The sequence below is a fragment of the Apis florea genome, unplaced genomic scaffold, assembly GCF_048593485.1.
Source record: "Apis florea isolate Af1SG1 unplaced genomic scaffold, ASM4859348v1 contig_2293_pilon, whole genome shotgun sequence".
In the NCBI taxonomy this organism is placed as follows: domain Eukaryota; kingdom Metazoa; phylum Arthropoda; class Insecta; order Hymenoptera; family Apidae; genus Apis; species Apis florea.
The window spans coordinates 2667661-2681860 of NW_028256554.1; the positions used below are offsets into that span (position 1 = coordinate 2667661).

At 41.8% G+C, this 14200-nt stretch overlaps 1 protein-coding gene across 3 annotated transcripts in view; it reads left to right on the plus strand.

The window, feature by feature from the left end:
* Neto (Neuropilin and tolloid-like) overlaps positions 1–9216 on the plus strand; it is a 68878-nt gene extending 59662 nt beyond the window's left edge. For all 3 annotated transcript variants that reach the window (XM_003694656.4, XM_086903558.1, XM_086903557.1), the window contains 2 exons: positions 4159–4296; positions 5620–9216. In XM_003694656.4, coding sequence (XP_003694704.3) covers positions 4159–4296; positions 5620–6600 — 1119 coding nt within the window. In that variant the 3' untranslated portion in view covers positions 6601–9216. The remainder of the gene's footprint in view (positions 1–4158; positions 4297–5619) is intronic.
* The last annotated feature ends 4984 nt before the right edge of the window (positions 9217–14200 follow it).

Genomic DNA, 14200 nt, shown 5'->3' on the forward strand with positions numbered 1-14200 from the left:
CCAAAACAAGCTACCTCCGAAACGACGCCGACGCTGTGCCATCGACGGGATATTAATCCAGGGGCAAATAATGCCGGCGATATCGATGCTATCGCGTTCCGCTTCCTCCGTCTCTCCTCTCCCCTCTTTGACTTTGCCACCCGATATGCAAATCACGGGTGGCAATCCCTTGATCGGCATGTAACGATTCGTATGCGTTCGATCGATAGCTCCCTTGGATCGATATCAATCATCGGTTTCTTCGAATCTCCTACTCCCACGGAATGAGAAACGATCGTTCCATTGATGGAACATCGATCTCGTGCGTTCTCGATCGTTCTAAAAATCGAGTCTAAGGATAAATCGAACGACGGTCGACGAGCTTTTCTTTCCTCCTCTTGGTCTCGAGTGAAAAGTCAAAGATCAAGAGGAGAATAAAGACGCGAATAAAGTTGGTCGATCGAGGTAAAAAAGGTAAAAGAGGAAGCTCTCCGTTTAAGGGCGGGGAAAAAAACCAGAGTCCCGGTTTGAGGTCACTTGTTCCCGTAATATTCATCGGTAGAAGATCGGTGAAGTTGTCCCTGGGCGGCGGCCCGCGTTAAAAAAAAAGGTTATCCCCTTGAAAGATGGGATGGTTCGCGGGGGATTCCTTTGTGCCCGTACGATTTATCGGGAACGCGGGCGTACAACAAAGCCTCTTCTTCTTCTTCTATTTCACCGGTGTGCACGAACAAGAGAATCCATTTCTATTTTACCCGGAAACTTGACGAGCGTGAAAAGCCACGGTATAAACAACTCACCCTCGCCTCCACCAGGCTCTGGCCGCGTTCCACCATTTTTTTTTACACGTTCGTCACGTGGCTTTCGCGTCGTCCACGATGCAAATGTTTTTTAATGCATACGATCGTTTTCCCCTCCCCCCCGCCTTTTTTTTTTCTTTTTCGACGCGATATTTTCCTTACCACTCGTCCACTCGTGGAAAATGTCTCGAAAGCGTTTCCGTGCACCGCCAATACGTTCAATAATCCACCATTTCTGATTTCTGACTTCCGCTCCTAATTCCAGCCGTTCCAACGAGTCGACGAGTATCGATAACTCGACCATGGACATCGCATACATTCCGCGCGAATTCGTTCTGCGGTTGTCGCCCCGAAATCGTCGCATTTGCAATCTCGCCTCTTCCTGTTGCTCCTTCACCCTCCGCGCCATCCACTGACAGGACGAACCGGGACGGAACGACGTAAAAAAGGAATGATCTCCACTCCGTTTCCCTTCTCTTCCGGGATTGTTTAATCTTTCAGAGGGTGCGCGGAGAATTACGCCAACGACCGAGATATTTTTTTTACGGGGCAAAGATAAGAAACCCCGGATGGATGGCCGGGTTGTGGAGAAATGGCAAAGGAATATCGGGACGTGCGGTTCGGACGTGAAAAATTAAAGAAATTTCTTTAACTCTGAGATGGTAAAAATAACGTTGATACTCGTAATTTTATATCGACGACGTGGACAAAATTATTCGAAAGATGTGCATGAATATAATTCGTTTGAAAATCGAACAACGCTCGCTCGAAGGGAAAATGAAAAATCGTCGCCCTTCGTGTTTACGAAGCAATGTTCCCGCCGCTCTTTCTCTCTAATCATTTCGTTATTATTACTTCCTACCTTATTCCTATCCCAGAACCTTGCAACCGTGTCTCACGACCGCAATAAAGCACGACGAGATTATACGATAGCGGGTCCGCTCGCATGGGAACGCGGCCACGAAATTGAAGAAACAGAACGGGGGACGAAATCGTGGCGAATATATAACGCGGTAATCGTCCCATCCAATTTTATTCCTCTCGAATGTGGAAAGTGCGTCGTTTAACGCTTCCCGGTAAATACTAATGGAAGAGAACGTTGCGGAAAAAAGAAGAAGAAAAAAATGGATAAAAAAGGAGAAATGGTGGAGAAACGTCGCTACCAATGTTCCCTCGCGCGTTATTAAACTATGCACGCGATCAGGTAAATGGAAGGCAACCGAAGTGGAAGGAAATTTTGCCTCGAGTTAAGAAGAAAATTCGACGGATCGAGGATTGATAGTCGGCAACCTCTCCTTCCCCTCCACCTCTGATTAACTTTCGTTCAAGTATCAATCTTCGAGATTCAATTGCACGCGACTCGAACGAAATAAGATTCGCGTTTGATTCTTTTCCGTTCGACTGGCTCCTCTTCCTTCATAACCGTCGTCGTTCGCTTTAAGATATCGATCCCTCCCCCCGTCTAGAGATATTCTATGATAATTACCGCCGTAAGAATGTTCCTTAATTATCGGCTATTTTCCTCGATCCTATCTTTACCCTTCGGGCAACGTAAACCGGCAACCTAACGAAATTACCATCCCTGCCACGCATTTCGCTTCCTCCGCGTTAATGAGAACCTCTTCGGCAATTTTTTCGCGATCGAGACTAATTATTATTCCTTTCCTCCCGAAAAGAAGCGAATCCCAGGCTGCGATTGTCGTTTATTCGAATCCGGTTCGAGAAATGGGGATCGAGAAACGAGGATTCATCTCGTCCTGGCGTTAAAGGGGATGTTTGATAAAATCGAGAACAGAGCAAGATACGAATTGTATACGCTGATAACGAGGGTGTTGTTTGACGTTTGAAGTAATATATTCTTGTATAATTATCGTGAAAACACTGTCAGGTTACGCGAGTTTTAAGATTAGATTAGCGCGGAAGATATTCGGACAAGTTTCGTCACAGTTTTGACAACGAAATATTTTCCGCGCCGGAATTTTCTCGGCGGGTTATTACGCGAGATAAAATGCAGATGGGGAAAAAGAACGAGGTGGAGGAGTAATGGACATATTCGACTGACAGTTTGAAATTCTTTCATCGTGGAATACGAATATATATATATATTGGAAATATATAGGATGGAAAGGAAGAAATTTCAGGCGAGGAGGGGTTTTCGAGGGGAAGCGATAAACGTTTAAAAAAAAAGAGCAAATAGACGACAAGTTTACAAAATTTTGTCAAAAAGCGAGTTTTTCTCGCGTATCTATGCCGCACTCGATGTAGAATAAATATCGAAAGCAGCGGGATTCCGTTTCCAGGTCGGGATAAATCCCTGCTCGATAGCTGAGGAAAGCATCAAAAGTGTCTCTCGTCACGAATGCAGTAGCCGTTCAAAATGTATTTTTGCATGGACTTTCGCAAACACGCGAAAAGCGGCCGTTGAAGAGTGCTCGCCCATATAAGCATAACAATAAACCTCTCGAGCTTACGGAAGCAGAAAGAGGCATTTCCAACCCCTCGACCAGAGCTTCGCGTTTCTCCCCTTGGCCATCCCTTTTTTCCCCTTTGCTCGCGCCACCACCGCCACCAGGTTCAAAGTTTCAACCGAGAAATGTTTGGATCTAATGCACGGAAATCTCGTCCGTAGAAAAATGCTTTTCATCGTGGTGGAAACCGCGATAATTCGCTCTATTTCGTTAATGGCGAAACGTGCTCTTCTTACACGCGTTATTCCACCTGCATTATTCTTATCCCCGGCGTCGTACGTAGTATTCCAAAGATTCCACCGCACGCGCGCGAAAAATCAGGAAATGTTGACCGACGTCGCGATATTATATTCCAACCGAGCCAACCTTGATCTCGGCCAACCTTCATCCTGGTTAATATTAAAGAATATCAGGCGGATTTTTATCCTTTATTATCCCACCCAAAGCGCTCCGATACACTCTTTCCCGCGGTGGAACCGTAAAACGTATCATTATTTTTCTTTCTTTATTGTGCACGTTCGTGTAAAAAAGTTATGGAACAAACGAGAGGATTTCGAAATTAAGCCTTTGGCGAAATATGCTCGCCATGCATATCCGGTAAATTCCCACCATTTGTTGTAGTTGGGATGACAACGATGCAACAACAATAGAGATAAGACGAAAACAAAAAGGAAACGATAATCATGCTCCTGGGCGTTGCGCGATATTTCCACAAGGGCGCGTGATAACCAGAATTTCATGCTTGTATTTTAATCTATGCACATACGGGGAGGCGGTATCATTGCGGTGGAAATTTTTAGCATGGTATGGGTTCGCGAATGAAAAGATACACGCAGGGTATTATTTAACGATCGAGAGATCGTGACGTAATTTTAATCACGAATTATTTTACCTTATTTTCTGCTTTACAGAAGAAGAAATCGCGGCTGATCGATTCCCAGCATATCGTTATAATCCTGATCGTTTTCTCGTTGATCATGTTCGGCATGAGTTTCGCCTTCGTTTTCAACTGCGTGCGGAAATTGATCCGGGACCATCGAATCATCCAAGTAAGTAGATCTTTCGTCTTCTGTCTTCGCTTTGCATCTGCAAGAAACGTATAAAAATATCGTAGGATGTTTCAACAGGTGATACATTTTTTTGTTTACTACAAATGTTTGTTCACGATCTCAATATTTTTTAATTACTGTTAATTTAAACATTTGTGAAAAATATATCGAACTGTTGTATACGTAAATATATAAAACGGCTTGAAAATTTGGAGGGATCTCTTAAAATATTGCGTACAATATCGTGGAAAACACGAGACAAATCATCGAAAGACTAGAATTTCTTTGTGCATTACATAAAATTCACTCTTGTTACACGTTGCCAGAATTTCAATTACTTTTCGAACAATGGTGAAATTTCGATTCGGTCCACGATTCGTACTTGTCACGTACAATCATACGTGTCTAACATTCACGCAACACGGAAAAAAGGATTGATACGGTACAATTTGAAATAAGTCCATGGTTCGTTTCATCTATTCACGGAGGACCGGAGAACGGAGAAGATTAAAAGGCTGAATTACAAAAGGCGGGATATATAATATATATATTAACGAAAATTAATTTTAAACGAATACTCAACGCGGTAATGTTTAAAAATTATTATTAACATATCCTGTGATATTTCAATCGTAACATTTTATTTAATTAGAGTTATAAAATATTTCGCTTCTCAAATATCATGATTTTTCGTTTATTTCAACGAGGGAACTAAATATCCCTCGCGGTAAAACGATACTATTGTTTGATTATCTCCGGAATTACGTCATTTGTAATATAGATTATAGAATAAGGTAACCGGACAGGCTTTATTTTGTTTAAAAAAAAAAGAATTGGCGAAAAAAAAGAAAACATTTAGTAATGAAACCGACGGTTTCTGTAAAAATATTAACAGAATAATGAATGTTTTGCAATTTTAATCCTTTAAATCAAAAATGATGTACAACGTATATTATATTCGTTATATTCGTTCAAAGTCAATAGCCGCTGCGTCATTTGCAAAGCTTTTTGAAATTGAAACGAAGAGTGATTTGAATAACGGAATACAATATTTAAAAAAAAAAAAAATGGATAATGTTTTATATTTTATAAAACACAAATAGTTTGTCGCAACGCGTGTCCACAATTATTAATCAAATAACCGATGGTGGTTGAAGATAATGTAATTTATAAACGTCCGTGGAAGAGATGATTGTGTTGAAACGATACTACCGCGTATGCGCAGAGTTGGCAGAGAGTCGGCAAGTTTTTAACGAGCTCGCGCTATTTATTCTACTCGATATTTGTCCGAACTAATCGAAAGAATTCGTTTTTCTTGTCCAGGAGCACATCAGACAGTCGAGAGAAAATCGATTGGACGAGCTCGGTCGCAAGGCGACACCCTGCCCGATCTCGTCCTCGAGAACGGACATCAGGGACCGAGTGAGCGACTCGCCGAGTCTGGAAGTGATCCCGAGCAAGGAACTTTTACCGCCCACCACTTTAATAGCGCAAGATTACACGAAAGATCTGGTACTCGAAATGGCTTACAACACGAGAGATATGCACGACATACATCAGAGTAACAACGTGAGCAACGCGACGCAGGAACGTTTACAAGAATCGAGCGACGAGCCCGAGATGCGGGACAATTCTTGCCAGACGCGAGAAAGCCTTTTCGAGACGCGAATCCCTGACAACGTGATGCCCGTAGGATTCACGACGTTCGGTGTCCGCGGGCCCAGCTCGCAAAACGGGACCAATCATCTTCATTATCACCGTCATCATCATCTTCATCACCAAAGCCCGCCCCAATCGCGTCAAAGCTCTCAGCAATCTTCCGAGCACAGCTCCTCCCAACAGCAATGCTCGGGTTGCAGCCCGGCGTCGAGAGGTCGAGACGGAAGCATGGGTATTTGTCCGAAACACAACCCGATCCCCGCACCGCCTGGCTGGTCCACCCACCAGGAGTCCGGTTATCCGTTGCATCAGGGAACCGTTTATCCCGAACCTCCGGATTACCCGTCGTACCAGAGGTTTCAAAGCCCGAAACCAAGTAGGGAAAACAGTGTCTATCGTCAATCGCCGAAATTATTGAGGCAAGGAACGATCGGGTCGGGAGAGAGGTACGGCAGTTCTATCTACGGATCCGGGCATGGATCTAGTAACGCGTCGAGCGGTCAACACTCGGCTACGCCGAAATGCCCGGAGCAAACGACACCCGATCCCAGGTACAGGGCAGAGGCGGTGATAGAGGTGGATCAGAGGCGACCTTTCAGCATAGAGAGCACAAAGAGCGCGCCGGATGTGATCGCAACGCACTGACGCCGGGGTCCTGGGGATTGGGAGCCCTACAAGAGACGCCATCCCCGTCAAACTGTCGCTGATACTCGGTTGCCCGGTCGGAATGACGGAAGCAAGGTCACCGTGGCCACCCAAAGCTCCTTGGACGACGACGCTTCGACCAGTTCCACGATAGAGGCCAACTCGTCCTCCTGATCCACGCATATTGGCGCGATCGATCGGCCCGGTCAACTCGAGCGTGCAGACACGGACGAGCTTAACTCGTCCTTGGACAAATCTACTCGGGACGTAATTCGGGATCCCGAGACATCGAGATTGTACGGGGCGCAAAGCGATGTTCCGTTATCGAGAACGGTGGAAATCGACGGGATAAAAGAATCAAAGACTTGTTTAGGCAGTGCCGGTGAAATCGGCGAAATAAGCGATATATCCGTTTCGGAGTCTATCGGGAGAGATAGGGGAACGTTTCGTAGCGATATTGCGATCGTACAGTCGATTGGACGCGATCCGATCCAGTCAAAGGAGAACTTACCAGTTTCGAGGGTCCGACTGGCTTTAAAATTGAACGATCTCCCGATTCTGAGGCCTCCGGAGGCCTTCAGGGCTCCCATCTTCCGCTGCAAAGCGCCCACGCTAGCGTGGCAACATTGCGATTGCCCGTCGCATTCCCACTTGCCACCGCCAAGATCCTCCGTGATCTGGAGTGCCTTGAAACACTACAGTCAGGAGCCCTTCTATAGAACTTGGCCTAACAGAACCGCCAGAAGGTTCATTCGACCGTCGAGGAGAACCGTGGGCACTCAAAGTTCATTGGATGGCTCGCGATCGTCCCTTAGCGCTATTCGTTGCGTGGTCAGATCGATCGATATGACCGAAAGTTCGATGGATCTCGAGATAGGCGCCACGATACCTTTCTAGTGTTTATTTTTCATTCGAGAGGATTTTCTTCCCGTGTTGGATCGATTGGATTACGGACCAAAGAGTTTTCGAACGAGAACGCAGTTACTATCGTCTCTATTATTCTTGATGTTACGATACAGGCTTAGAATCGTTTCTTGTTATTCGGATACACGCTATTTTGCTAATCAATGTGTTAGATTGCGAATTATGATTATCGTTACACGGCTTTCGCTATTGCTATTGTATATCTGTATATTCTTTTTAACGTAAACAACACGTATCATATCGCGTCGATACGTATCAATATCATATTAGCGAAATGTACGTCGCGTCGTGTTTTGTTTCTCACGAATCGTTCGTTTCCCGCCATTTTGTATATTCGCAATATCTTAACGGTCATTAATCAAAGAGAAGAACACTTACCATAATTTTCACTGCATTCTCTTCAATTATACATCATACGTTGATACCAATAACTAAGTACACTTTGCAAAATACAATTTGTGATCTAACACTCGTATTTGTTGAATAAACACAATGATTTTCGCGCGAATAGAATCGAGCCGCACAGAATGTAAACATATCGAGACCGAGACACATTTCGTACTGACGGTAGTTATATCTGGATGTGTGCAGATGGCGTTTCGCGGCGATCATCTAGTTTTAATCGAACTACTTTGAAGTGATCACGTAGTGTTTACACAGTTGAGTAAAACTCGCAAGTGAAGTGATAGAAAATTTATTGTGAAAAGCTGCAAGCAGTTATAAAAGGTTATCTCGGGCAACGAGTAAGTAGATTTCTGATTATGAAAATATGTCGACTCGCCTAATGAACATTGATATTCAAGTTGAACATAGCCTAACCCTTTTTTATACACGGTATCGATTTCGCGATTCGATTATCGAAAAAAAAAAAAACGTATGGATATGATACTACAATAGGCAAACTATTTTTTCACGGTATTTCCACTAATAGTCGAGCATGAGACATAGTTATTCGTATCCGATTAAAAAAAAGGAATCGAAAGAATGCATTTATGAATCGATAACGTTGTTACAGCTCGAATATGTCCGATACGAATCGGTCGATATCGACTATATCAATCGTCGTGTTCCTTGAGCGAGTGAAAAAAGTTTGTTTGCCAATTTTTGTAAAGATTCCAAAATGACGAATAACCTAATTTTTTGATCTCGGGATCACGTTATAAGGAATTTATCTTTGTACGATAATATAATATTCGACATTTTATTTTTTTTTTTTTTAGAAAATGTAATCGTGCACGCACGTTTCATTGACAATCGATTCGTTGCTTTCAGTTGTATGCCATTCGTCGATCGATCGATTGAAAGAGAAATACAGACTTTCGTGAAAAATTGGAATTTCGAGAGAAGCGTGCACCAAACATCTAGTAACAAGGTAAATAATTAAATTAGTCAATTAAATATTAAACAATCGAGCGAGGAAGAGAATAGGATTAAAGTGAAACGAAAATGAACGAAAGAGATAGAACCAAATGCGTGTTGACTGTAAGCGTTGTATGCAGATATACTGTGAAGCTATCAGGAATTTAGCGATTAGTAATCGACAAATTTTCGCTTCTGTACAGATTACGTATTAACGTTCATCGTTTAGGGCAGAATGTACAGAGTGTACACATTTGTATATAAACGACACGTGATCGTCTGTTCAAAAATGATACGTCAGACGAATAATAAATATAGTAACTTTTAAAATAATCCTTATAATTGATCTAACCTCGTCGTAATTACAATTTATGGAGATCCAATCTCCTTTTCCAATCTTCGTTACGTACAATTCTACCATTTATTCTAAAAATTTCTTCAAAAATTTTACGATACTTTTAATAATTAAGGTAAGTTCGTATTATAACTGGCAACATTAAAAAATCGTGCTTTCTTTCGAAAGAATGCTTTTAAATTGCCAAATTATTCAAATCAAATCATTTTATTTTGAACGTAACAAGTTAGATTTTGAAACGTCATACGCACTTTTTATATTTTTTTCTTCAATTATCGATGCTAACGTTTTAATCGGATTTATTTCGAGAATGGTAAAGTCTAACAAAAGCATTGACCATTTTATTCGTTTTATTCGTTTAGCGTTATTAACTTTCTCTCGACGCCTCGGGCGTTTCGATCCTTCGTATAATGCAAACTGCACTCTTTCGTATAGTTTTTAATTAGCTTTAAATGATTTACAAATCGTTCTGAAAATTTACTTAATAATTAGCTATTCTTTTATTTCCAATTACTCGCCCTTTATCTTTTTAAAATACCTTTATCGCCTGGTAATGGTGGGAAATAAGTGGGAATTATCGTAACGGGTGGAAATTACTTTCGCGAGAAAAGTAATATATAACTGACAGCAAAAGAGTTAATTTTCGCAGACTTTGCGCAAGAAAGCATCCCGTTAAACGATAAAGAGAATCTTACTGCTTCTTTAATGGAAATCTAGTCGTTTTAGACGTAGTTGAAAAAAAACCAAACCAAAACCAATAATGAAGACAAATGAGTTGAACCGCGGCGTTTGTTGAGGCGTTGCTCGTCCTAACGTACATATTCATATAATATGTGTACACGAGCGATATACTATACATACTATCCATCTATGTGGTCATACGTAGTACTGTGCTCAGTCACCTTTATCTCTTCCGCATAATTTGTAATTTATGTATGCGCTCGGATCCCTGGTATACGCGTTCATCTGGGAGACCACATGACAACAATGATACACTACGTATTTCGTGGCAATTCTTCGCTTCTTCGCCGATAAAATTCGCCGAAGAAATTTGAATTCCAGATTCGCGTTACGGAATTCTAGCGGAAAGGGGCAATTCGCGTTGGTCTTCGTTACTTGTTGAAATTTTTCACATTATTTTATTTCGAAGAGATAAGTTTTTATTCGATTATTCTCGCATCAAATGGGATAAGAAAAACAGACAATCAAATAGTTTGCTGGTAAATTTAAATTATCGGATTTTAAGTAATTAATTATTTAAAACGGGATAATTACCGTTCGTACGCCACTCGTTCGCGTTAAATTTTCATTGGAAAGTAGGGGGAATCGAGAGGGGAAAAACTACAGCGAGTGGGCACAAAAATACAGCAGAAACAAAGAACCGCAACTTGTATTAAACTTACGCACGAAATCTTTAATAATGTTGAGAGTTGTAAAGGAAAAAAATGACGTTTAAATTTTTATATTCGGAGGATAGAGTTTTGCTGCCAGCCGAAAGGATTACGGTTTTTAGTCACGGTTTTAAAACTTTGAACTTTTTACGATAGTTTCTGTCCATTAAAAATATAAATAAGGATAAATACACGTGTATATCTCTGGTGGTTTTCGCTGTATCCGCATTATCCGTAGGAAAAGTGGCGAATAGGAAACTCATGATGCGGCATACTATTACCCTCGGTCTCCTTGTGTGTTTAAATTTCATTTGTGCGTACCGATATCTCCACCACCTACTAACTAACTTTGCCACGCTATTGTTACGGGACAGTTGCAAACTCTAATTCGCAATACCTTCTCCCATCTCGATTTTCAGCTAAATTCCGTCTAATTCTCATGTTTACTGATTACGAGTTAATCTTTTTATGCACTTCTATTGCCTTCTATTATCTCTGTTAATCCCTCGCATTAACATTTGCAATTTGATTATTAAATTCAACGTAAATAATACAATGTATTTACAATATCTTATTACTCTGTTTATTTAAAATATCGATTAATCGGATGTTTATACATGGACTGTAATAATGACTCGTAATACCAGAGGTTATTTAAATATTTGCCTATAAAATAAACATAAATATTAATAACGCGAATAACGAGTTTCATAAAAATCGTCGTTCAAACATTAATCTTCAAATCCCGAGATAATTTTAATTTAATAGCTACAAGGTATAATCTAAATTTTGAACACACACATTGTATACACACATTCCCTCCCAATAACCCATATGTAATTAAACTCTCGTATTCCGATCAAATTATTCATTACTGATAAACATAAAGTAGGAAATTTCAACGTTATCATACGCACGAATATTCGACTGACGGCCGTTTGACAAGAACGATAAACGGGCAAAGTTCGAACATTGATTTCCATCGAGTGACTTTTCAATTTGTTCGCGATATACCAAATTCCGTTATATACCAATAATCCCGCGATACCAAAATCGCATAATCCGATTAGAGACCTTTTATGACGAAGATCAACCTGTTCACCCGATTCACCCAAGCCTGTAATCTTTCGTCGCTTCGTAAATTCCTCGTGAAAGATGTCAAGGGGATATAAAACGAGAGATACAGCCCCGAATCAACCGCGAGTCTTGCGAAAGAGTGACTCGCGAGAGATAAAAGTTTCTTACCGAGTACTGTAACGGACACATTCTTTCCATTTCCTCCCTTTTTTCGCTCTCTTCCTCTTTTTATTCCGTCAGTCACTTCCGTTCGTCCGACGCGACAAGTATTTATCGAGAACGATTACAGCTTGGCTTTCGGCCAACGCGTGTTCTCTCCTCCCACGTCCATCGAATCGATTTACATTAAAATCAAAGTCGAAAGAATTCGTGTGCGCGCCTCTGTCCAGATGGCGAAGCGACTCGCTCTTTCTAATATGAGTTGCACGTAAATGTTCCGGTAAAAAATATTAAGAAATCCCGATGAATGGGACGAGCCAAGATAGAGAAGTTGCACTTTTATTCTTGAAAGGCATTGGTACATGTTACGTGTTTCAAATACCGGCGAACGGAATGAGCAAAGGGAAATGGAAAAAGGAACGGGAGAAACGAGCCTCTACTTTCCACCCCATCTGTATTTATTGAGACGTCCGTGGCTTGCACGGTCGAATCGAAGTCGAAAGTTTTACGCTCATTGAAAGATCGTGTGCCTTTATGACGCCGCCCCGTAAAATAAGCATTTCGAGAGCATTCCTTCCTGGAAAGGATTCCATATATATTTATATGTACTGGCTGGAAGTAGAAGAGGAAAAGAATCAGGTTTATATAGAAGAGTGAGCGCTGTTCGAACAGCAGACGTCGCGGTAAATACATATACGAGGCCGGTGAACACACGGAATCGAGGGTAGATTCGCCCCTCTTTCCCTAGCTATCTTACCAGGCAAAGATCTATGTTTTTGCCGAGCCACGCTCCAAGATAAATTTCCCCTTTCATCGCGCTGTTTAACTAGGGAATGCCGGCCTTCCTAACTTCTTCTCTCGAGAAAAATTCTCTCGAGGTTGCATCGCGCGGTATTCGATGACACAATCAAATTTAAAATGCGTTTTTAAAATGTATTGCACAGCGTGTTCCAATCGCGCCGAGATGTTCCAACGCCGCCACCGTTTCGACGGCGAAACAAAAAAACGGGGATTATCGAAGATTAATGTTTTCCCCTTTCTCGAAGAAAGATTTCGCGACGTAATGGTAACAGGCTCGGTGGTAAATTTATTCGAAGGGATAAAAAAAAATAAAAAAGACAAAGGGTTTTGCGGGGAAGTTGATCGAGAAAGAATTTGCCACGGGAAGAATTACTTACTCGCTCTTGGGTAGAGGGAAAGAAGAAGAAGAAGAGGAAATTTACGCTTATTGGAGGATCACGATTTCATGACGCTGCGACGTCTCCCACGGATTGATATACGACCACTAAAAGGACTTTTAGAACGCGTGGTGCCAACTTCGTGGTGGCAAGAATGCCTATTGGAAAATTGCACTCCTCGTCGCGGACGAGTTTTGGTGGCCCATTATTCCTTGAAGGGTAGTATATTTTCTAACGTCGGCCAGGGTATAAATACACCTTAATGGCCGTGTCCTCGGAGGCGCGATCGACCTACTTATTTCGCCCGACGAAAATTGGACAATACGTTTTATCGCCCCTTTCGCCCTCCCTCCCTCTTCGCAAATATTCGTCGCACTTGAACGAGCTTTTAAACAAGCGTACTAAAACTCAATCGCCAATTACTGTTAGATAAATCAACGATTGAATTTTCCATGCGGTTTCTCCTCTTCAAACTTTTAAGATATTGTCGATTGCAAATTTAAATGTTCCAAATGTACGAGTGTTTAACACGTAACCCTCGATCGTTTCCTCGTTACAACACGGGCCTTGATGCGTACGATCTCGTTCCCCCAACAAAATTAAAAAGATACTTCAATCAACTATAATCCATATTAAAATCTGCTGAAACTTGGAAATATACTTGGAACACGAAGGTACATAAATTATCCGCCCACTCCACGGAGGATGAATAAGTTTCTTAATTAATATATCTTCAATACCGAAAACTTTCTTGCAACTTCCCCTACTGCGTATCGATACGCCTTCTACCCGATCGTAATATCGATTAAAAATCCATCTGCTCGAATCTATCAATTATTATTTTAATCGTCTTGACTCCTCTCTGCCCCAATTTTTTCCCTTCGTGAAAAGAAAGACTTGGTGTGGCCTCGATTTTCGTGGCTGATCCGTCAGAATAGATAAGGATAGATGGACGTATTCGGTCACAATGTCGTTTTAAACAACGTCGTCGTTCTCCTCCATGGTTGGAAAAGTTGGAGGACATTGAAGGAAGGCGAGGGTTATCAAGGCCGGTAAAGGGATGGAGGAGGGAAAATGAAGGAATAAAGGCGTATGCGTGATGGAGATGGCCGCGGATCAAATCTCGCATCCGCATCGTTCCGCATCTGCCGGCGCAC